This window comes from Geotrypetes seraphini, chromosome 8, assembly GCF_902459505.1.
Source record: "Geotrypetes seraphini chromosome 8, aGeoSer1.1, whole genome shotgun sequence".
In the NCBI taxonomy this organism is placed as follows: Eukaryota; Metazoa; Chordata; class Amphibia; order Gymnophiona; family Dermophiidae; genus Geotrypetes; species Geotrypetes seraphini.
The window spans coordinates 184,583,851-184,606,118 of NC_047091.1; the positions used below are offsets into that span (position 1 = coordinate 184,583,851).

Genomic DNA, 22,268 nt, shown 5'->3' on the forward strand with positions numbered 1-22,268 from the left:
ACGCAGTTAACCTGCGCCATTTGCGCTTCTATATGGGAGACATTAGTCCATCCTGAAACTCTGCACCCATCGCATGTTTTTCCACCTATTCCTGTGTGTTCCCTGAGGCAGGATCGAAACGTGCACGCAGTTAACCTGCGCCATTTGCGCTTCTATATGGGAGACATTAGTCCATCCTGAAACTCTGCACCCATCGCATGTTTTTCCACCTATTCCTGTGTGTTCCCTGAGGCAGGATCGAAACGTGCACGTCGAAACCCGCAAGCTATAAGTTAAGTTTGCTTAGTTCTTCGACTTAAAAAACTATTTAATCATTACAGTGCTCAAACGCCAATATATTTTTTCAAAATACAAAGCATACATGGAATGATATAATGTTACCGTTTACCCTTCATGCGATGATTGGGCTGTGAGGTGGTTTTTCTGGGGCTCGCCCCAGTTTTCCCCTCCTTGATTCTGAGCAAGTTTTGGTGAACTGTGTTACATCATTCAATCAACTTTACTCTTTGAACAGGTCCATAGAGTGATTTTTCTCTTTTTGATATATGCACCTTTTCACTCTTGTTACATTGTGTGTAACTTGTCCCCAATTTTCAACATTTGTTTTACAAGCAGAAATTGCGTTCTAATGTTACTTTTTCCGTCGCTCGCTCTCTGCGTTTTTTTGTTTTTTTTTTTGAGATTTTGGCAATTTCTCGCTGGCCATGTTAGCTGCTCTCACTCCATTCTGGGATCAAGCTCACCCCATGGACTGGATGATACTGGTGTGGGGAGAGGGTTCTGGGCATACTGTGAGGGTACAGGAATTCTGTTGGCTGTAAGGTGCTGGCAGATTGGATGCCCGTCTGAGGTCCACATGGCCGAATAATGGAGGGGTGGGAAATGGAGGTCTGGTGCTGAAACATGCCGTGAGGGTCCCCAATCTGGGGTGAAGTGTGGTTGGCCACGCCGGTGAGCCGCGGCATCAAGGAACCCGAAGTAAAGTGAGCAGAGAAGTGCTGGTAGGGCAACCAGTCCGCCGGCTGCATGGCGGTCACCGTGCAGCTGCCGTAGGAGGGGCCACTGGGCCACGTGTTGCAGCTGATATCTTCCAGGCTGGGCACTGGCTCCGTGGAAGACGTGGAGGTGGCGTACATGCAGGCTTGGCGCTGAGCAGATTCTGTCCTGTAGGAGGAACTCAGTCCTTGATGTTGAGAATACGGGGATCTGTAAAACGGATCCTCCTCCGTTGGCGAGGTATCCATGTAAGTCTTTTTGAAGGGCTGTTCAGCCGTGGAGCAATCTTCTGTTTGCAAATAGAGAAGAAATATTATTACTATTATTCTCACTTATAATAAAAGCTCCCACCCCCAAAATAAACTCAACTAAACCTCTCAGCAGAATGTCTTTATATTATTAATAAACATTAACGGCTGCTAGAGATGTCTGTCTGTCTGGGTTTTTTTCTTTGTCTCTCTCTTCCTCCTCTGTTATGATCTTCCATCTCTCTGTTCTTCCTCAGGGTCATCCCCCCCCCCCCTGTCTGCACCTCTCATACTCCAGCATCTGCCTCCTGTCTTTCCCCTTTGGTCCAGACCTTTCTGTGTTTCTTCTGCTTACAACCCCCACCCCTTCTCTGCCTCTCTCTTCTTCCTTCCTCCCTATGTCCCCCTTACTATCTTTCAGCCTTTGTCCCACCCCTCCCCTGAAGCCAGCCTGCCTGCGTCCCTCCTGCACCCAAGCCTGGCCTATCTGCTGGCAATATTTCCTCCCCCCTGTCCGCTGCAACTCGCCGCCTTCCTGCCTCCTTCCAAGCAGACATTGACTCCGGCGTCATCCCGCCCTCTGGCGAGAAATCGACGGCTCGGCGATCGACCGCTGCGAGACTTGAGCCCTCCGCCATTTTAGGCGGGGACAACAGGGGGCGGCGCTTGGGCAGCGTTAACTCTTCATTTGTCCGCGCGGAGCCTGGTTACGGCGGTGAAGCCCTTTTATATATGTTTACTACGCGGCGGACTTGGCCGTGCCACAGCGTCGCGCCAGCTGAGAGGCTGAGGCGGGAAGACGCAGCCCGTCGTGAGCGCCGAATCCCCCTGTGGAGACAAAACTTTTTTGTCCTTCTCACCTTGGGAGGACGATTGAGCCAGGAGGGAGGAGTCGCTGGCACACGCGCCTCCAGCTAGCGCAGGCGCCGTGAGGACTGGCACAGAAGCACACCTCACAGCACCAGGAATCACGAAGTTTGAACAGCGCATGCGCGCTCTAGGGTTTTATTATTATAGATGTTGATTTAATTTCTTTAACATGAGAGGATGTTCTGTAAATTAACCGATTAGAACACTGGCAGACGCCAGACGCTGTTTGTACTCCCCCTTCCTACCAAGCTATCGGAATCAACTGGCTCCCCACATCAGATCCCTCAAAGGGCTTCTGAACGTCAGGAAAGCAATAAAAACCTACCTCTTTCCCTAAATCCAGTCACTCTCAACCATATGTATTCTTTGTTAAATTATTTATTCATTTTAAATCTTGTAACAAGTGTACAGTAATATACCATTATAACAAATTAAAACACTTGAAAATCTTTCTAATAATATCATACATACTTAAATTTTTACCCCTTCCCACCCACCCTACTGCAATTAATTCAATTAAACATATCTAAAAGAATATATTCTAATGTACGCTGAACTAGATCCACTCTGGATCTACGGAACTATGTCATGTCTGTCTGCCCAAGTTAGATTGTAAGTTCTTCCGAGCAGGGACCATCTATAAATGTCAGCCCACCTCTTTGAGAGTGCTTTCGACTCCTAACTCCTCTCACCTTGGGTTCTGCATCCCCAACCCTATATGTCATGACTGTATGTCCAAGTTAGATTGTAAGCTCTTCAGAGCAGGGACCATCTATTAATGTCAGCCCACCTCTTTCAGAGTGCTTTTGACTCCTATCTCCTCTCCCCTTGGGTTCTGCATCCCCAGCCCCATATGTCGTGTCTGTCTGTCCAAGTTAGATTGTAAGCTCTTCAGAGCAGGGACTGTCTATAAATGTCAACCCACCTCTTTGAAAGAGCTTTCGACTTCTAACTCCTCTTACCTTGGGTTCTGCATCCCCAATCCCATATGTCGTGTCTGTCTGTCCAAGTTAGATTGTAAGCTCTTCTGAGCAGGGACTGTCTATAAATGTCAACCCACCTCTTTGAAAGAGCTTTCGACTTCTAACTCCTCTCACCTTGGGTTCTGCATCCCCAACCCTATATGTCATGTCTGTCTGTCCAAGTTAGATTGTAAGCTCTTCTGAGCAGGGACCGTCTATAAATGTCTGCCCACCTCTTTGAGAGTGCTTTCGACTCCTAACTCCTCTTACCTTGGGTTCTGCATCCCCAACCCTCTATGTCATGTCTGTCTGTCCAAGTTAGATTGTAAGCTCTTCTGAGCAGAGACCGTCTATAAATGTCTGCACACCTCTTTGAGAGTGCTTTCGACTCTTAACTCCTTTCACTTGGGTTCTGCATCCCCAACCCTATATGTCATGTCTGTCTGTCCAAGTTAGATTGTAAGCTCTTTCGAGCAGCGACTATCTATAAATGTCAACCCACCTCTTTGAAGGAGCTTTCGACTTCTAACTCCTCTCACCTTGGGTTCTGCATCCCCAACCCCATATGTCGTGTCTGTCTGTCCAAGTTAGATTGTAAGCTCTTCAGAGCAGGGACTGTCTATAAATGTCAACCCACCTCTTTGAAAGAGCTTTCGACTTCTAACTCCTCTTACCTTGGGTTCTGCATCCCCAATCCCATATGTCGTGTCTGTCTGTCCAAGTTAGATTGTAAGCTCTTCTGAGCAGGGACTGTCTATAAATGTCAACCCACCTCTTTGAAAGAGCTTTCGACTTCTAACTCCTCTCACCTTGGGTTCTGCATCCCCAACCCTATATGTCATGTCTGTCTGTCCAAGTTAGATTGTAAGCTCTTCTGAGCAGGGACCGTCTATAAATGTCTGCCCACCTCTTTGAGAGTGCTTTCGACTCCTAACTCCTCTTACCTTGGGTTCTGCATCCCCAACCCTCTATGTCATGTCTGTCTGTCCAAGTTAGATTGTAAGCTCTTCTGAGCAGGGACCGTCTATAAATGTCTGCACACCTCTTTGAGAGTGCTTTCGACTCTTAACTCCTTTCACTTGGGTTCTGCATCCCCAACCCTATATGTCATGTCTGTCTGTCCAAGTTAGATTGTAAGCTCTTTCGAGCAGCGACTATCTATAAATGTCAACCCACCTCTTTGAAGGAGCTTTCGACTTCTAACTCCTCTCACCTTGGGTTCTGCATCCCCAACCCTATATGTCATGTCTGTCTGTCCAAGTTAGATTGTAAGCTCTTCTGAGCAGGGACCGTCTATAAATGTCTGCACACCTCTTTGAGAGTGCTTTCGACTCTTAACTCCTTTCACTTGGGTTCTGCATCCCCAACCCTATATGTCATGTCTGTCTGTCCAAGTTAGATTGTAAGCTCTTTCGAGCAGCGACTATCTATAAATGTCAACCCACCTCTTTGAAGGAGCTTTCGACTTCTAACTCCTCTCACCTTGGGTTCTGCATCCCCAACCCCATATGTCGTGTCTGTCTGTCCAAGTTAGATTGTAAGCTCTTCTGAGCAGGGACCGTCTATAAATGTCTGCCCACCTCTTTGAGAGTGCTTTCGACTCCTAACTCCTCTCACCTTGGGTTCTGCATCCCCAACCATCTATGTCATGTCTGTCTGTCCAAGTTAGATTGTAAGCTCTTCCGAGCAGGGACCGTCTATAAATGTCAGCCCACCTCTTTGAGAGTGCTTTCGACTCCTAACTCCTCTCCTTGGGTTCTGCATCCCCAATCCTATAAGTCATGTCTGTCTGTTCAAGTTAGATTGTAAACTCTTCTGAGAAGGGACCATCTATAAATGTCAGCCCATCAGCTTTCTTCACCTTCCGAAGATTACACTTACCTCTTGCTGCTTGCGACGGCCTCGGCTCCCTTCTGGCGTCATGTCCTGACCAGAAACAGACATCAAAAGGAAGTCAAGGCTGGCACGAGCAGCAAGTGGAAGATATTGCTTGTGAAAGTGAACATTTCAAGAGGTACATGGGGGAGGGGGGCGGAGAGGAGGAGAGGGGCCAATGCCTGTGCCCCCCGCTAAGTCAGCACCTGAGGCGGTCTGCACCACTGCTGACATCCCTTCAGTGTCCAGTTACTGTTAGGAAATTCTCACATTCCAAAGTCCAGATATACATAGAAAATTTGTGGGGGTTACGTTCCAGGAACCCCCGCAAATTTTGAAAAACCGCAAATGAGGCTTTTCACCTGTTAAAAGGCAGGGGAGGCAGGAGAGGGCAGCTGTAGAGACAGGAGAGGGCAGCTGGAGCGCCGGCGGGTGAAGAAAATCACACGCGGTCTGCTCCGACCGCCTCTTCCTGTAGTAAAGTCAGGCTACACTAATCAGGAGCTGCTTTGACACGCAGCTCCTGATTGGTGTAGCCCGACGTTGCTACAGGAAAAGGCGGTCTGAGCAGACTGCGAATGAGTGAGACCGTGAACCGCAAATTCATGGAGCAACACTGAATATCAATTCATAGCACTACTATATGAATGCAGGACTGTTGAATAGTACAAAATGACACAGGTTGGGATAAGAACCTGCTGAAAAGCGATTGCAAAGTAAAGGGCTGAGTTTATAATACATTTTCAACAAGTTAAGCATGCCTTCCATGTAAAAGAGAGATCCTGGGGGACTGTGTGGGGATATGCATGTGTGAGAAAAAGTGCGCCTGATTTTACATGGAGCATGTGCTGGCATTTCCAGAGGCCACACATATTTACGCTTGCCTGGCTGCCTATTGTATAAAGAAATATACATACATATATAAAAGAAATATTTATTTTTTTAAAAAAATTTAAAAGCAACTGCAAAAAACCTCTGAACAAAATAATTCATACCATTGAAAAATTACAAATAACAAAAAAAAATCACTGAACAGTGTGTTGGAAAAGGCATAAAATAGATGCATTATTAAAAATTCTACTAAGGCAACCATGTTGCAAGATCACGCCCAATATGAGGACTTAACACAAAATTCTAAATGAGGTCTAACCAGGGTCTTTTGATGCCCCTGTATAAGACTCTGGTGAGACCTCATTTAGAATATTGTGTACAATTCTGGAGGCCACACCTTCAAAAAGACATAAAAAGGATGGAGTCGGTCCAGAGGAAGGCTACTAAAATGGTGCGTGGTCTTCATCATAAGGCGTATGAGGACAGACTTAAAGATCACAATATGTATACTTTGGAGGAAAGGCGGGAGAGGGGACATATGATAGAGACGTTTAAATATCTAGATATTATAAATGTTCACAAGTCAAGTCTCTTTCATTTGAAAGGAAGCTCTGGAATGACAGGGCAGAGGATGAAGTTGAGGTGATGGGCTCCAGAGTAATCTGAGGAAATACTTTTTTACAAAAAAGGGTGGTAGATGCGTGGAACAATCTCCCGGAAGAGGTGGTGGAAACAGAGACTGTGTCTGATTTCAAAAGGGCCTGGGATAGGCACTTGAGCTCTCTCAGAGAGAGGAGGAGATAGTGGATGCTGCGGATGGGCCATTTGGCCTTTATCTGCCATCATGTTTCTATAACCATAAAGTTCTATGACCTCACAATGCAGGTGTAAAGAGCCTTAGCCAATAGGAAGAGGAGATGCAAATGTTAAAAGCCTTAGCCAATAGGGAGAGGAGGAGATAGTGGATGGGCCATTTGGCCTTTATCTGCCATCATGTTTCTATAACCATAAAGTTCTATGACCTCACAATGCAGGTGTAAAGAGCCTTAGCCAATAGGAAGAGGAGATGCAAATGTTAAGAGCCTTAGCCAATAGGGAGAGGAGGAGATAGTGGATGGGCCATTTGGCCTTTATCTGCCATCATGTTTCTATAACCATAAAGTTCTCTGACCTCACAATGCAGGAGTAAAGAGCCTTAGCCAATAGGAAGAGGAGATGCAAATGTTAAGAGCCTTAGCCAATAGGGAGAGGAGGAGATAGTGGATGCTGCGGATGGGCCATTTGGCCTTTATCTGCCATCATGTTTCTATAACCATAAAGTTCTCTGACCTCACAATGCAGGAGTAAAGAGCCTTAGCCAATAGGAAGAGCAGATGCAAATGTTAAGAGCCTTAGCCAATAGGGAGAGGAGGAGATAGTGGATGCTGCGGATGGGCCATTTGGCCTTTATCTGCCATCATGTTTCTATAACCATAAAGTTCTCTGACCTCACAATGCAGGAGTAAAGAGCCTTAGCCAATAGGAAGAGCAGATGCAAATGTTAAGAGCCTTAGCCAATAGGGAGAGGAGGAGATAGTGGATGCTGCGGACGGGCCATTTGGCCTTTATCTGCCATCATGTTTCTCTGTTTCTATGGCGTGGAGGATTAGCCTAATGGTTTGTACCGGAAACCGAGATCCTGGGGGAACTGGGTTCAAGTCCCACTGTAGCATCCTTCTGACCCTGGGCAACTCACTTAACTCCCATTGTCCCAGCTACAACATACTTACCCCTCCCCCCCCACTATTTTACAAAACCACAAAATCAGTTTTTAGCGCCGAATGCTCTGCTTTGCTTCTAATGCTCATAGAACTCTATGAGTGTCGGGAGCAGCGCAGAGCATTCAGCACGCCGGCCTGCGCTAAAAACCACTTTCACGGTTTTGTAAAAGGGAGGGATTAGATTGTGAGTCTAATCAATCTTTTCTTTTGGTTTGAAGTTAGGTTCTCTGTCACGTCTTTCTTGTCCCTGACCTGCTCCATGTCTCTAAATATTCCATCTCCTCACAAATGGGAACCTCGAGCTGAACAGTTCTGAAAGTGACGCAGCGCTCAGCTTGCCTTGTAGTAAACATCTGATGACTTTTTACTTGAATAAACCCTTTTGAGGTATATATGACGTTGTAGTGACACAGAAAAACATGAGGGAGTCACAGTGGAGTCGCTGGTCTCTTTCCTTTCTCTGTGAGCCCAGGGCTCGGTTTGCCACACAGGAGACAGCAATCCTTGTTGTGACAATAGAAGGAAGTGAGATAGGGGGAGAAACCACCCAAGGAGACACCACTTAGTGGGAATCCCAAAACTGGAAGGAAACTTCTGCTGATTCCTTATCACTGTGCAGTGAGGGACAGTGATGGATGGCTTGCCATTTGGAGGACACAGGTTGGATAGTGTGTTTCTGGTGACTGAAATATTCTCAATGAAGAGACAAAATGCTATTTTGACAAAGCCTGAAGAAGACACACACACAACTGAGAAAGTCTCTTCAAGAGGGATTCAGTTTGAAAGCAGGGAGAATCTCCTCACACAACTTCGGTAAGGTTTCAACAGGCGGAAGTCTGGTGCCAAGAACCGGGCGTGGAGACTGGCACCAAGGGCTCGATTCTATAAATGGCCTAACTCGTAGGTACCGGTCTGCGTGGCTGTCAATCAACCGCTAGGCGTCCTTTATGGAATCGTGCCTAGCAGCGCCTCGGCTAGGGTTACCAGACGTCTTTCTAGAGGACTGTCTGGGTAGGCCCGGATGGACTTTCCAAAATCTGGTAGTTTGTCCGGGTTTTGGAAAGCCCTGACCTCCCAGCCACGTCAGGGGGACCTCTGAGCATGCATGGATGACGTCACATTCATTTGCGCGTGCTCAGAGGCCCTCCAAGCGTGGCCCGGAGGTCAGACAAAAAAGACGAGGCTTTGTGGGGGTGGGGCTGGGGGTGTCACGGGGCAAGGCCATGTGTCTGGGTTTCTCTGTGGAAAAATCTGGTAACCCTAGCCTAAGCAGACAGACACGTCGCTAGGTGTCAAGGTAGGCATTAGTGGTTATCAGATTTTCCCAAAGGGCAATCTGGACCCATGGCCACGCCCCCCAGGTCCGCCCAGTTCTGCCATCCCTCCCCACCCCCTTAACCTGTTTCATGGCCACGCCCCCCCAGGTCCGCCCAGTTCTTCCATCCCTCCCCACCCCCTTAACTTGTTTCATGGCCACGCCCCCCCAGGTCCGCCCAGTTCTTCCATCCTTCCCCACCCCCTTAACTTGTTTCATGGCCACGCCCCCCAGTTCTGCCATCCCTCCCCACCCCCTTAACCTGTTTGTGCGTTGGGATGACACGATAATGTCGCATGCATGCATGGATTCAACGCGATGACATCGCGCTTGTGCGCGTGACATCGCCGCATTGCATCCGTGTGTTCGCAGACGCCGTCCCAACGTCGGAAGCTTTTCAGAACCCGGACAAAGTGCCAGGTCTTGAAAAGCTGTCCGGAACCCCCGGACATGTCCTCAAAAGGAAGACATCTGGTCAACTTACGTTAGTATATTAGGCCTGGTCACTTGATCAGGACGCGATGTCAGAGGGGAGATGAGGCTGGCAGGAGCAAGGGGGTGAACATGCTGATCGTACCACTGAACTTTTCTACAGGTATGCAGGCCGTGGGGGTGTGGGGGGGTGGGGGTTGCTCCTAATATGGGGTGGTGTGGGAGGCGCGTTTTCTTGTGGGGGGTGGGGGGCATATTAGGTACATGGGGGGATGCTGAATTGGCCATAACGATTCATCTTAGACCTGCCAAGAAACTTAGGTGCCTACCGTCCAATTAAGAGAATTAACCTGGCCTGGCAGACTGGGGGTTTTTTTTCTTTTTTAAACAGGCAGCTGAGCAGGGAGAGCAGCCAGCAAATCTTCCACCTCCATGGCGCTATGTCACAACGGCAGGAAGGAAAAGCAGGCTGAGCAAAAAAGAGAATTTTTAGCCAGCTGAACTCCCGAAGATCCACGGGTGCTGGGCTGCGAATCGTGAGGAGAGCCAATTGGTACTCGCTGCAGCCTAGAAGCAGAGGGGGGGGGGGAGAACTGCCAGACTACGGAACTGAACAGGAAACCCGCCCCCGACTCTCCTGCTCTTTGCTGTCCTTCCCCGCAGTGCGAGCCCGTGGTTTTAAAGCGGGGAAGGGCGGCAGAGAGCAGGAGAGTCGGGGCGGCATTTTTTCACCACAGTGGAGTTTCTCGTATCCATTTGGTCAGCAGCAAGCAGGGAGTTTCAGGGCTGCAGGGCTGGTATTTCAGCGCAGGAGAGAGCAGGTAAGGAGTGAACGGCTGGTCCTCACCGGTCGCTTGGTTTCGGATCGGCCAGCCCAGTCGGTGTGCCTGAAAAACATTGGTGAGTCGCTGCCTTGCTAGATTTGCATGCCATTTCCCTCATTTGCATGGATCGGGTGCGGCCAGAAGGTTAGTGAATCGGGTCGGGGTCGTAATGGGGTCGCAAACCGATCGGTACACGATCGGTTTGCTTAGTGAATCTAGCCCTACGTTCGGTGTCTAGTTCAGCTAGGCTAGGAGTCATTTATAGAAACCAGGCCTCTGTGTAGCTCTGTAGTCGTTTCTTCTTGCACAGTGGTTACCCGCTTTGCCAATGCCCATGTGCTGATTAGATCAGGGCACGCCTATTCTCTGCCCCCAAACACACCCCCTGCGCTAAACAATAACCTTTATTTTTTAGTGTGTGGGTGATATGCACTGCGTCTGCGTGGCTCCCGAGTGTGGCCCGCTAGCGCTGCTTTTAAGTAAGAACATAAGCAATGCCTCCGCTGGGTCAGACCCGAGGTCCATCGTGCCCAGCAGTCCACTCACACGGCGGCCCAACAGGTCCAGAACCTGTGCAGTAATCCTCTATCTATACCCCTCTATCCCCTTTTCCAGCAGGAAACTGTCCAATCCTTTCTTGAACCCCCATTACCGTACTCTGCCCTATTACGCCCTCTGGAAGCGCATTGGCTAAGGCACTTAAAATTTGCATCTCCTCTTCCTATAGGCTAAGGCTCTTTGCACCTGCATTGTGATGTCATAGAGCTTTGTGGTTATAGAAACCTAGAAACATGATGGCAGATAAAGGCCAAATGGTCCATCTGTAGCATCCACTGTTGCCTCCACTCCCTATTGGCTAAGGCTCTTAACATTTGCATCTCCTCTTCCTATTGGCTAAGGCTCTTTCAACCTGCATTGTGATGTCACAGAACTTTAGAAACATAGTAACGTGATGGCAGATAAAGGCCAAATGGCCCATCCAGAGCATCCACTAGCTCCTCCTCTCCCATAAGAGCATAAGAACATAAGCAATGCCTCCGCTGGGTCAGACCTGAGGTCCATCGCGCCCAGCAGTCCGCTCACGCGGCAGCCCAACAGGTCCAGGACCTGTGCAGTAATCCTCTATTTATACCCTTCTATCCCCTTTTCCAGCAGGAAATTGTCCAATCCTTTCTTGAACCCCAGTACCGTACTCTGCCCTATCACGTCCTCTGGAAGCACATTCCAGGTGTCCACCCCACGTGATAAACACACGTTATTGCTTTATCGCCCCTTAGCATAAGGGCCCCTAAGTCAATTATTTGATTAAAAATACAAGCAAAGAAAGGAATTTAAGGGAACAAAAAAAGTGAGTAACTAAGACAGACAAAAGAGCTAGACAGATAGACATACGCAAAGCGATGGAGATGAGAGAAAAGCCTGCAGTCATGCATGTGTATGTACGTAGGGTTACCAGACGTCTGGATTCCCCCGGACATGTCTTTTCTCGACATGTCTGGGGGACCGGATGGCTTTGCAAAACCCGGCACTTTGTCTGTGTTTTGAAAAGCTTCCTGACCTAATCGTGCGTCGGGAAGAGGCATGTGCGGATGCAACGCGGTGGTGTCATGCGCAGATGCCCTCTGGGGGCGGGGCTGGGAGCGGAACAGGGCGGGAAAGAGGCATAGCTGGGCGGTGGCCACGGGTCTGGATTTTCCCCGAAGGAAAATCTGGTAACCCTATATGTACACTCCAACACACACATACACACACACAGGTGTACACAAGAACTGTGAAAGAAAAGGAGCCAGACGTGACATATCAGAAAGAGACAAACAGACACAGAAGCCGACAAGAATGAGGAAAACTGCTGTTACCTATAGTTTGACCTTTCCTTTTGGTGCAGTGGTAAATCTGACCGTGCTCCTGCGCGAGACCAGGATATGGACTGGAAGAAGGCAGAAGGTCTTGGGAGGTGCTCGACACACCATTTTCACAGGGAAACTGGGAGCTCAGGTTAGCAGACGATGACAAGACCCTGGTCTCTCCACCGAAAGGGCTCTGGTTAGAGGCCATTTTCTGTCTCACCGTGCTTCTGGGGACCACAGGGTACTCCTTGCTGAAAACGAGCCACAAAAGCCACAGAGATGTATTAATGTGAACACCATGGCACCGGTCTTCAGCTTTGCAAAAGCTATATAGGGCAGTAAATGAATAAATAGAACAGAGTAACCTTCCCCGGGTGGCGTCTTTGCAGGGGATGCCGGAGCCAGCGCCTCTCCTCCTCTTCGCCCTTCCCCAGCATGCCTCTTTAAATGTTCATTAGCGTGACCAGCATCTTTCACTTGCTGCTGGCGCCGGTCCTCAGCTCCCTTCTGACATCACTTCCTGGTTGCGGGACCAGGATGTGATGTCAGAAGGGAGCAGAGGCCGGTGAAAGCGGCAGGTGGAAGACTCTACTCAGGTCAGCGAACATTTCAAAGAGTACGTGGAGGGCGGGATGTCCAAGGAGTGGGGAGAGGGTTACAGCGATGCCAGGCACCACCGCCCTGTGTGCCAACCTCCCTCGCCAAGCTACTAATTAGACCCAAAACTCGCAAATGTTGTCATAAGAAATGCTGCAGAATATTTATTCTGTCCTGTAAACCAGAAACAAAATATGTTCACGCTTCTTGACATCAATTTTAAAAATAGCACTGAACGACCACTTAGCACTCTAGCGTGCCAAGGGTGGGGTGGTCTGTCCCAGGTACAGGCAGTGTGGGGACGGGGGAGGGGTGTGTGGAATGGTCACGGGGCCATGATCTACATGTGTGCTGCCCACACGAGTGCTGATCATAAGCTCTGCTTTCCTCAATCCCGTCGTCGGTGGGGACCGGAGCCTGGCTTCCATACACGTCGCAAGATAAGTTTTGTTATCTTCACTGTTCGATATAATGACTGCCTGGAATGAACATTTAGAATTGCCTGTGAAGCATTCAAACTAGAGAATGACACGTGGACAGGACGGGAAAATGAGTTCCTGCGGGGAGGGGGAAGAATTTGTCCTCGTGTCATTCTCTATTTCAAACGTCCTTGTGGTCTATGGAGGTTTTTAGGCCTATGAAGTTACCTGCCCATTCCTAACGGGGCTCTGAGGCTTTTCCTCCTAGACGCTTTTTGGACTTGTTTAGCTTGTTCTCACTAAACTATATTTACACGGTCTTTTGGCTATTTTGTTTGAATTCTAGCTGTGTGGGAGTTTTGATATATGATTGATTGAACCCCACTATTTATCCTTCTCCATTCTGAATATTGACCATTTAAACCTACTCTCTGTTTTCTATCTTTCAACCAGTTCTCAATCCATAAAAGAACATCTTTACCTCCTATCCCATGACTTTCAGAAGTCTTTCATGAGGTACTTTGTCAAATGCCTTTTGAAAATCCAAATACACAATATCTACTGGTTCACCTTTATCCACGTGTTCATTCACCCCTTCACCCCTTCAAAGAAATGCAGTAGATTGGTGAAACAAGATTTCCCTTGAAGAAAACCATGTTGGCATTCTCTTATTAATCCAATTCATTTTGTTCTTTATAATAGTCTCTTCCAATCTGCCTAGCACCGATGTCAGACTCACCGGTCTATAAACAAAATTACTTTGGCTTGGCCCAAAATTCGATCAGCTGCCTCTGTCCGTTCTACTGCCTTTAGGATCTTCACTACAGATTGAATTTTCAAGTAAAGTTCTGGGTGTCATTATAGATTCAACACTTTCTTTCAATGACCATCTTAATTCTCTGGTGAAAAAAAAACACGTTTTTTTTAGTCTCCATATGTTGAGGAAAGTGAGATCCTGCTTCCACCAACAACATTTTGCTGTCCTTGTACAATCAATCATTCTTTCGAGGTTGGATTATTGTAACGCGGTCTTTTTAAGCCTGACTAAGAAAAGCCTTCAAAGACTTCAGCCGATCCAGAATACTGCGGCTAGGTTGATCTTTGCAAAAAGTAAATTTGATCATGTTTCTCTGCTTTTGCTAAACCTTCATTGGCTCCCAATTATTTCTAGAGTCTATTTCAAATGTGCTTGCTTGACATTTAAGATCTTGCATGGCATCTTCGCTTCCTCTATCTTGAAATTCTACAAGATCTGAGATTACCTGATCTACTCAAAAACTCATATTATCTTTTCCTATGCTGAAAGGCGTTACCTATACTGGCAAACTAGGGAAGTCTCTTCTTTTCAAAATTACTGAGCTCTGGAATAATTTTCCTGTCCAGTTGCGTGATCTGGGCTCTCTCCAACTATTCCGAAAACATATGAAAACTTGGCTTTTTTTCAAAATTGTAAACTTTGCTTCCTTCTATATTATCCCTAATTCCTATTGCATTTATTCTTTTTAATTTCTGTAAACCGTGCCGAGCTCTATTTTTATAGAGAAAATGAGATATATAACTCTACGGTTTAGTTTAGTTAGACAAGTTTCAAGTTTATTATAGATTTGATTAATCGCTTATTCAAAATTCTAAGCGATGTACAAAACAGTAAAATTACAAATTTCAGGGGGAAACAAACCAAATAAATACGACTAACCTGAAAAAAATGGGGAAAGAAATCCAAGTTATTGATAGTAAATAAGACCTTAGAACCTGGTCTTAGCACACGCGAAAGTCCCATCTTAAGATATACTAAGCTTAGATCCAACATAGCACTATTTAGAACTTCTTATTTTGGCTTTGCAAAAAAATAATGCTGAGTCTTTACTGTCTCCTAAGGAGCTAAATCCTCCCACTTTAACTCTGTGTTAGCCAGTGCTAATGGAAACATACTAGCTGGTTAACACTTCAATGTCCATTCTGCGCCCATGATACACTCTTCTAAAAATGTCTTAAGAAAATAATTCAGGTGCGATTAGTATGCACTAACACGCAAAATTCTGCAAAACACTTTAACACAGTAAGCTAGATTTCATTCACTAAAGCACGTCTCAGGGTTTACCACCCTTTAGTAAATACAATGCAGAGCATCTACCTGAATTCAGCCAGTCTTGAAACGCTCTGATACCGAGTTTGCTCTCCACTGTTCACTAGATTCATTAGAACCTAATCTAATCAGTAATCTTATATTCCGTTGCTTTACAGATTCAAAGCGGATTACAACAAGAGAAAACCTACATTACGGGGAGCACATATACTTAAAATAATATTATACAAAACATTAAAATCAAGAGTAACATTTTTCAAAAAAATTAGTGTGTCTTCAAAACTTTATGAAAATAATATACAAATCTAATCTGATTAACCGTTCCCCTTAACTGTATCCATGACATCCTGTTTGTCTGTCTTGTCTGTTTAGATTGTAAGCTCTTTGGAGCAGGGACCATCTTCTTTGTGACTTTCTACAGCGCTGCATACGTCCGGTAGCGCTATAGAAATAATTCATAGTAGTAGTGTGAAGAGTTTCAGTCTTTGGGAAGCAGAGCTGAGATTGTGATGTCATAATGCCTCATTCCACCAATAAGAGCCAACCTCAACAGTGATGTCACAATGGCTTGATTGTCCTGTACTCCCCTCTGTCCTCCAATCCAGCCAGCAGATTAACCGTTCCCCTTAACTGTATCCATGACATCCTGTTTATCTGTCTTGTCTGTTTAGATTGTAAGCTCTTTTGACCAGGGGCTGTCTTCTTTGTGACTCTGTACAGCGCTATAGAAATAATTCATAGTAGTAGTGTGAAGAGTTTCAATCTTTGGGAAGTAGAGCTGAGGTTGTGATGTCATAATGCCTCATTCCACCAATAAGAGCCAACCTCAGTAGTGATGTCACAATCGCTTGATTGTCCTGTACTCCCTGCTGCCCTCCAACCCAGTCAGCAGATTAACCCTTCCCCTTAACTGTATGCATGACATCCTATTTGTGTGTCTCGTCTGTTTAGATTGTAAGCTCTTTGAAGCAGGGACTGTCTTTGTGACTCTGTACAGCGCTGCGTACGTCTGGTAGTGCTATAGAAATAATTCATAGTAGTAGTGTGAAGAGTTTCAGTCTTTGGGAAGCAGAGGTGAGATTGTGATGTCATAATGCCTCATTCTACCAATAAGAGCCAACCTCATCAGTGATGTCACAGTGGCTTGATTGTGTCTGCCCTCCAACCCAGCCAGCAGATTAACCCTTCCCCTTAACTGAATCCATGACATCCTGTTTGTCTGTCTTGTCTGCTAAGATTGTAAGCTCTTTTGAGCAGGGACCGTCTTCTTCTGGTAGTGTTATAGAAATAATTAATAGTCGTAGTAGAATCTAAGGTTCTTATTTCTAATGGAAGACTGTTCCATGTCTGAACAGCCTGATAAGAAAGTGATCGTACCAGCTGACCATTCCCAATTACTGTACTCTAAAAGTTTAAAACAGACCAATGGTCCATTTAACCCGGTATCCTGTTTCCATCAGTGGCTAATCCAGGTCACAACTTTCTGGTAGAAACATTCAATGCTCCCAATCTCAGGGCAAGCAGTGTTGCTACCCGCGTCTGTCTCAAAAGCAAACTATGGACTTTCCCTCCAAGAACTTGTCCAAACCTATTTTAAATCCAAATATGCTACCCACTGTTAGCTTTTTCCAAGAAAAAAAGGCAGAGATACTGGAAGCCACCACCCTAGAAAGAAAACCATCACTATCATATCACTGGAAGTCACCACCGTATGATGTAGAAATGAATCCCATACGCCACAAACCCTTTTCTGGCCATTACACTGAGAAACCAGAAACTTAAAGCAAAGCGATTGTTGCAGTTGTAACTGGTGTTGCCAAGTCTGAGCAAGTGGAGCCGACGCTTCGGCCGTTGTGCTGTGGCTTACTTCAGGGTACGCTGTAAGGTCTGCAGTTTGTTGGCTGGGGTTTGAGGCGATTTCGGCAGAAGACTGAGGCAGGAAAGTCCATTGGTCACGAATTGGAATTTTGACAGTAAAATACATTTTTTTCTGTTCTGAGGAAGACAGGATTACCTTTGAAAGCTAAGCATAGACTATATTAACACACAAACACCCCTAGACAAAAGATTCCTAGACAAAACCTTTGCTTACCAGGCGGCTAAACTGAACCCCTGACTAGCCCAAATGGTACTCGAGGCCCCCACCTCCCTTAGCTTCAGAAAACTACTCAAAACGCACCTTTTCCGAGAACAGGCCCTTTAACCCCTTTCCACCTGCAACTACCCCCTTTCCCACTCTCTCCCTGCTCCCTCTGCTCCCCCCCTCCCCCTACATGATCTCTCTCCTATCTTTCCTTTACCTTCCTTCCCTTCCTTTATTGCTGCTTGTACTTTTGATAAAACTCTGTTTATTGTTCCCACGCTCCCTTTCTCTACTGCTGTAACTCTGTCAAAATATTGTAAATCCGTGTGTCAGCACGGATCTTAATTAATGGATGTGAACCGCCTAGAACTTTTTGGGTGTGGCGGTATACAAGAATAAATTATTATTATTATTATTATTTATGAAGCTGCATTAAGCTTTTTTTTTTTTTATCAATGGCCATTGGCGGTATTAGCTTCGACACTCATAGGAATTCCATGAGCATCAAAGCTGACACCACCATAGCCAGTGATATAAAAGCCTAATGCAGTTTCGTAAAAAGGGGAGGGGGAGGGGGAGTTTAGTCCAATAAAAAAGGTATTATTTTTGTTTTCTTTATGTCTTTGTTTTATTTCTATATATTACCTTGAAGAGTGGACTAACACGGCTACCACACCATTTCACTCAAAATAAAATTGAAAATTGCCTGAAAAATCTTTTGGTCGTGATTTTAAGTTCTGGCAGGAATGAGGCTAGAAATTCATTGGGACAGCTCTGACTCTTGGGGGGGGGGGGAAAGGAATTTGTGTAGCTTATATTCTAAAACTTTGGGAGAGAGAATAAGATGTTTATCCTCAGCTCCAGTGCTTTTTTGTGCTAAATTTCTGTTGGTGAGTGGTTACATAGCAACATAGTAGATGACGGCAGATAAAAACCCAAATGGTCCATCCAGTGTGCCCAACCCCACCCACTGTTTAAATTACTGACTTAATTTAAATTTTCCTTCTTCTTAGCTATTGCTGGGCCAGAACCTAAAGCTCTGTCCGGTACTGTGCTTAGGTTCCATCTACTGAAGTCTCCATCAAAGCTCACTCCAGCCCATCTAAACCATCCCAGCCATCAAAGCCCTTCCCAGACCATCCTCAACCAAATGGCCATATACTGCCATAGACCATGCAAGTCTTTGCCTGCTTTGTGTAGGATGAGCCTTTTGTCTCCATTGACGTTATTAGGGTGTCTTCTATCTCTATTGCTTCTTCTCAAGAAGAATTAAGGAGCATGGAATAGGAAGGGATTAAGTTAGGCACAATCGTGTACAAAAGCCTTAGAACCTGTGTAAAGGTTTTCACCTAGACAGTTAAAGTACGCATGTTGAGTATCTACCACAGTATATTTGAGTTGGTAGAGGAGACTTGACTGTTGTACTGTATTTGTACCCTGAGAAATAATAATAATAACTTTATTTTTATACTAGTGTTTAAGCCCATTACATTAATGGGTGTTAGTAAAGCCTCCTTCCCTCACATGTCCCCTATTTTCAGCCCCAGCTCCAAACCCATTTTTACCCCACCAGCCCCCTTCTCCCATCTTTTCTCTTTCAGCTTCCAGCCCCAGTCCCCTTTTCTCACCAGCAGCATTTACCCCCCCCCCCCCACTTCCCTGTGCAGCAGCATTTCCCTCCCCCCACCCCACTTCCATGTGCAGCAGTATTTCTGTTTGTTTCTGGCCGGCTCCCTTACAGTCCCTTGCCGAAGTTATTTTTCAGTTTAAAGCTGCCGCGGCGGCACCTCTCACGATCCGCGCCTGCGTCGGAAGCCTTCTCTCTGACGTGATGTCAGAGAGGCTTCCGACGCAGGTACAGCTCGTGAGAGGAGCCGCGGCGGCTTTGAACTTAAAAATAACTTTGGCAAGGGACTGTAAGGGAGACGGTCAGACCGCGGACCACGCTGCATTAGACGGAGTGAGGGCGGGAGGGGGGAGTCGCCTCCATGCGTTCCTGCTTAATGTGCCTCCAAGTGCGCAGAAGAAACCACCGCTGACTCCTTCTACTGCGCATGCGAAGACACCGAGCTACAGAGCACAGACCACGCAGGTAGGAGTGCGCATGCACACTTAGGGTTTTATTATTAGTGATACTGCAACACCATCGTGGTTCTAAGTGGTTCAAAAAAGAGACAGCTGACAACCAGCGAAGTACAAGCAATAAGGATATACAAAAGGTTATAATGTAACGAATTTATCCAAAAAATAATTTTCTAAAGGATCGGCAAGAGAAGGCTTTTGAGATGGTTTCACTTAGCCAAGCATTCATTTTGCCAGCTTGAAATGAGAGTGCCCTACCTAAGAATCTCTTATAAAGACAAGATTTCAGTGCGGGCTAAGAAAATGCGTAAGATCTACGAGTGGTCTTGGTGGTACGAACCAACTCAAAATGAGAGGAAAAGTAAACTGGAGCCGAACCAGTTAAGGTTTTGAAACAGATGCAGGCAAATTTGAAAAATGCCTCTGCCATAAAGGCAGTGGTGTGGTATTTTTCAGGGGGTCACTGACACTAAGCTTATAGTGTTTAGAAGAGAAATAGTAGGAGATGTAGGAGATCCCTTTTCCAAAGGGGGGGGGGGAGTGAGAAACCCAAGGCTTTTTGGTGATCCCTCTTCTCCCACCAAAGTCCTGTGTATAGAGAGAGACTCCCATGATTCCTGGAAGAGAGAGAGAAAGCTGATATTGACTCCTGGATATGTGAGACCGAAATTTGAGGGCTTGGTTATCCTATTTCTCCTGCCAAGGCACTGAGCATTGAAGGAGACCCCTCTTTGGTTCCTGGGGGAAGGACAGAAAACAAGCCGTTGCTCCACCCAGACAAAAAAAGGATACACACTTCTCCCTCCAAATTTGCGGGTTTAGGACTCGCAACCTCGGTTATTCACCCGTTTCTAAACCCTGACCCAACCCCCGCCTCCCGGACCGCTCCACACTGTACCTGGTGGCCTAGCGGTGAAGTTGGGCAGGAGTGATCTTCCTATGCTCCTGCCCCATGCAGAGCTGTCAACAAAACTGGCTGCTGTGAGTTCCCGTGGTCTCACGAGACTACAGCGAGAACTCACGGCAGCCATTTTTGTTGATGACTGCATGGGGTAGGAGCGTAGGAAGATCGTTCCTGCCCCACTTCACCACTAGGCCACCAGGTAAGGTGTGGAGAAGTCCGGGAAGCAGGAGGGAGGGGGGGGGTGTCAGAGTTGGCTCTAAAAGTCATTCACGATTTTTCAATATTCGCGGGCCGGCTCTGCCCCTAACCCCCATGAATATGGAGGAGAGTGTGCAGGTTTGTGGCTTGAACTGTTATGAAATATCTTTTGAACCTGCTGACTGCCAATACATCTGAAGAAATGTGAATAGCTCTGTACGTAACTAGAGTTTGTGTTGAATAAAGAGTTCCAGCTATTCAATTGCACCTTGGGCTTGGCTCTTTCCTTCAGCATGAAAGCATTTCCTGGTCAAAGTGAGACGATCGAGACCCAGGATTTTTCATCTCCTCCTGCCTACTGGATTTATCTGGTGCTGGCCCATACCCAAACTTAGTAAGAATGTGTGACTGTCAGTGCATAGCAGTGACTGAATTCATTTTTGGTGAGCCGGCTGGAGCCCACAGGGTGACCACATGGTGGGGCCAGGGCTACATATTGATAAAGGCCCCCCCAAATTACTTTTGTGGTACGTTACCATTTCAATTTCCTCACAGTTTTTACAGGAAGGTTCATGTGGGTAGAGTCAATATCCCCAATTTTTACAATTAAAGTCAGGCCATTTTACTTAGGGTGGTAAGTTGACGGGCAAAGGATGCTGAAGCTCTAAGTGTGCCTGTTGGCTAGACTTGGGGTGTAAAATGTTGCACCCCATTCCTTTAGCTAGATCTTTAGAAATGTTAAAATGACCTTGCTTGAACCTTGACCTATACTCCAGGCCATGACGTGGGCTGTGAACATTTCTTAAGCATCCGCTAAGAACCTCTTTATACACCCCCATTTTGAGTGGGGTTGCGTCTGTGAAAATGTCCGCGGGTAGACGTCCGTGAAAACCCAGATGTGTCCTCTTTCTAGAGGACTGGCCGGGTGCCCGGAGGGATTTCCAAAACCTGGCAGTTTGTCCAGGTTTTGGGACGTCTCCCGAGCGCTCAGGGCCGCGTCTGGAGGCAGAGCTTGAGGCGGAATGGGGCGGGGCCACGCACCCTCTTATTTTAAAGAGGAAATCTGGCAACCCTAGCATTCAGATTGGTCACAATACAATATATTATAACTTTGAAAAACTTAGTCAATGGGAGGCATTCCTACTCTTTTTCTCGGAACTTACATTTGGCACAATTTCTTGTATCTCCTGCTGTGTTTGTTTGGAACATATCCCAAATTCTATAGAGAGCGCCTACGGTAGGCGCTGCCAGGCACCCTAACTCCAGTCACCTAGAAACTCCTACGTTTGGGATTAGCGCCTAACTTTTAATTTTTAGCTGGCTTAATTGGCGCAGTAATTGACCACTTTTCACCTACTCAAAAAGAAAATGAATTAAGCAATTTAAGAGTTTGGCATTGAACTCTTAGTACACCAAGCGATGCCTAAGTTGAGTCGCCCTCAACTAATGAGGCCTATGTTAAAAATTAGGTGTGATTATGGGTGGAGAATAGGTGTGGTTGAGTTAGGCATCTGGCAGAGGTGCTGCCAAATTAAGCGAGTGAAAAGCTGGCCTAACGGAGCGGCACCTATGCCTCAGAGGCCTAGCGATGCCTAAGTCCGCTTAGGCCCTGCTAGGCGTGATTCTGTTAACCGTGCCATTTTTTTGTTTGACAACCACGCCGAGCGGCGCCTACAATATAGCGTTTATAGAATCTGACCCATACCGCCCAATTTTTAGCAGTATTCAGCCGGCTAGGAATGGCTCCTGACCAGCTAAAAAGCACTAGGTTGGCTAACCGCCAATATTCAGAGGGGGATAACTGGCTATCTCCAGATGAGTATCTTAGACACCAGCTAGCCCGGTCAACTGCTATGTCAAACAGTATAGCTGGCCAGCACCAATATTCAATGGCTGATCTGCTAAGTCTAGCAGCCAGACAGATCCGCCTATAAAGAAG

At 46.5% G+C, this 22,268-nt stretch overlaps 1 protein-coding gene across 4 annotated transcripts in view; it reads right to left on the minus strand.

Moving 5' to 3' along the window:
- Window positions 1-618: 618 nt before the first annotated feature.
- The window catches only part of TBX5 (T-box transcription factor 5), a 74,228-nt gene continuing 52,578 nt past the window's right edge, over window positions 619-22,268 (minus strand). For all 4 annotated transcript variants that reach the window (XM_033956029.1, XM_033956028.1, XM_033956030.1 and 1 more), the window contains 2 exons: window positions 11,970-12,211; window positions 619-1,285 (listed from right to left, as the gene is read on the minus strand). In XM_033956029.1, coding sequence (XP_033811920.1) covers window positions 708-1,285; window positions 11,970-12,211 — 820 coding nt within the window. In that variant the 3' untranslated portion in view covers window positions 619-707. The remainder of the gene's footprint in view (window positions 1,286-11,969; window positions 12,212-22,268) is intronic.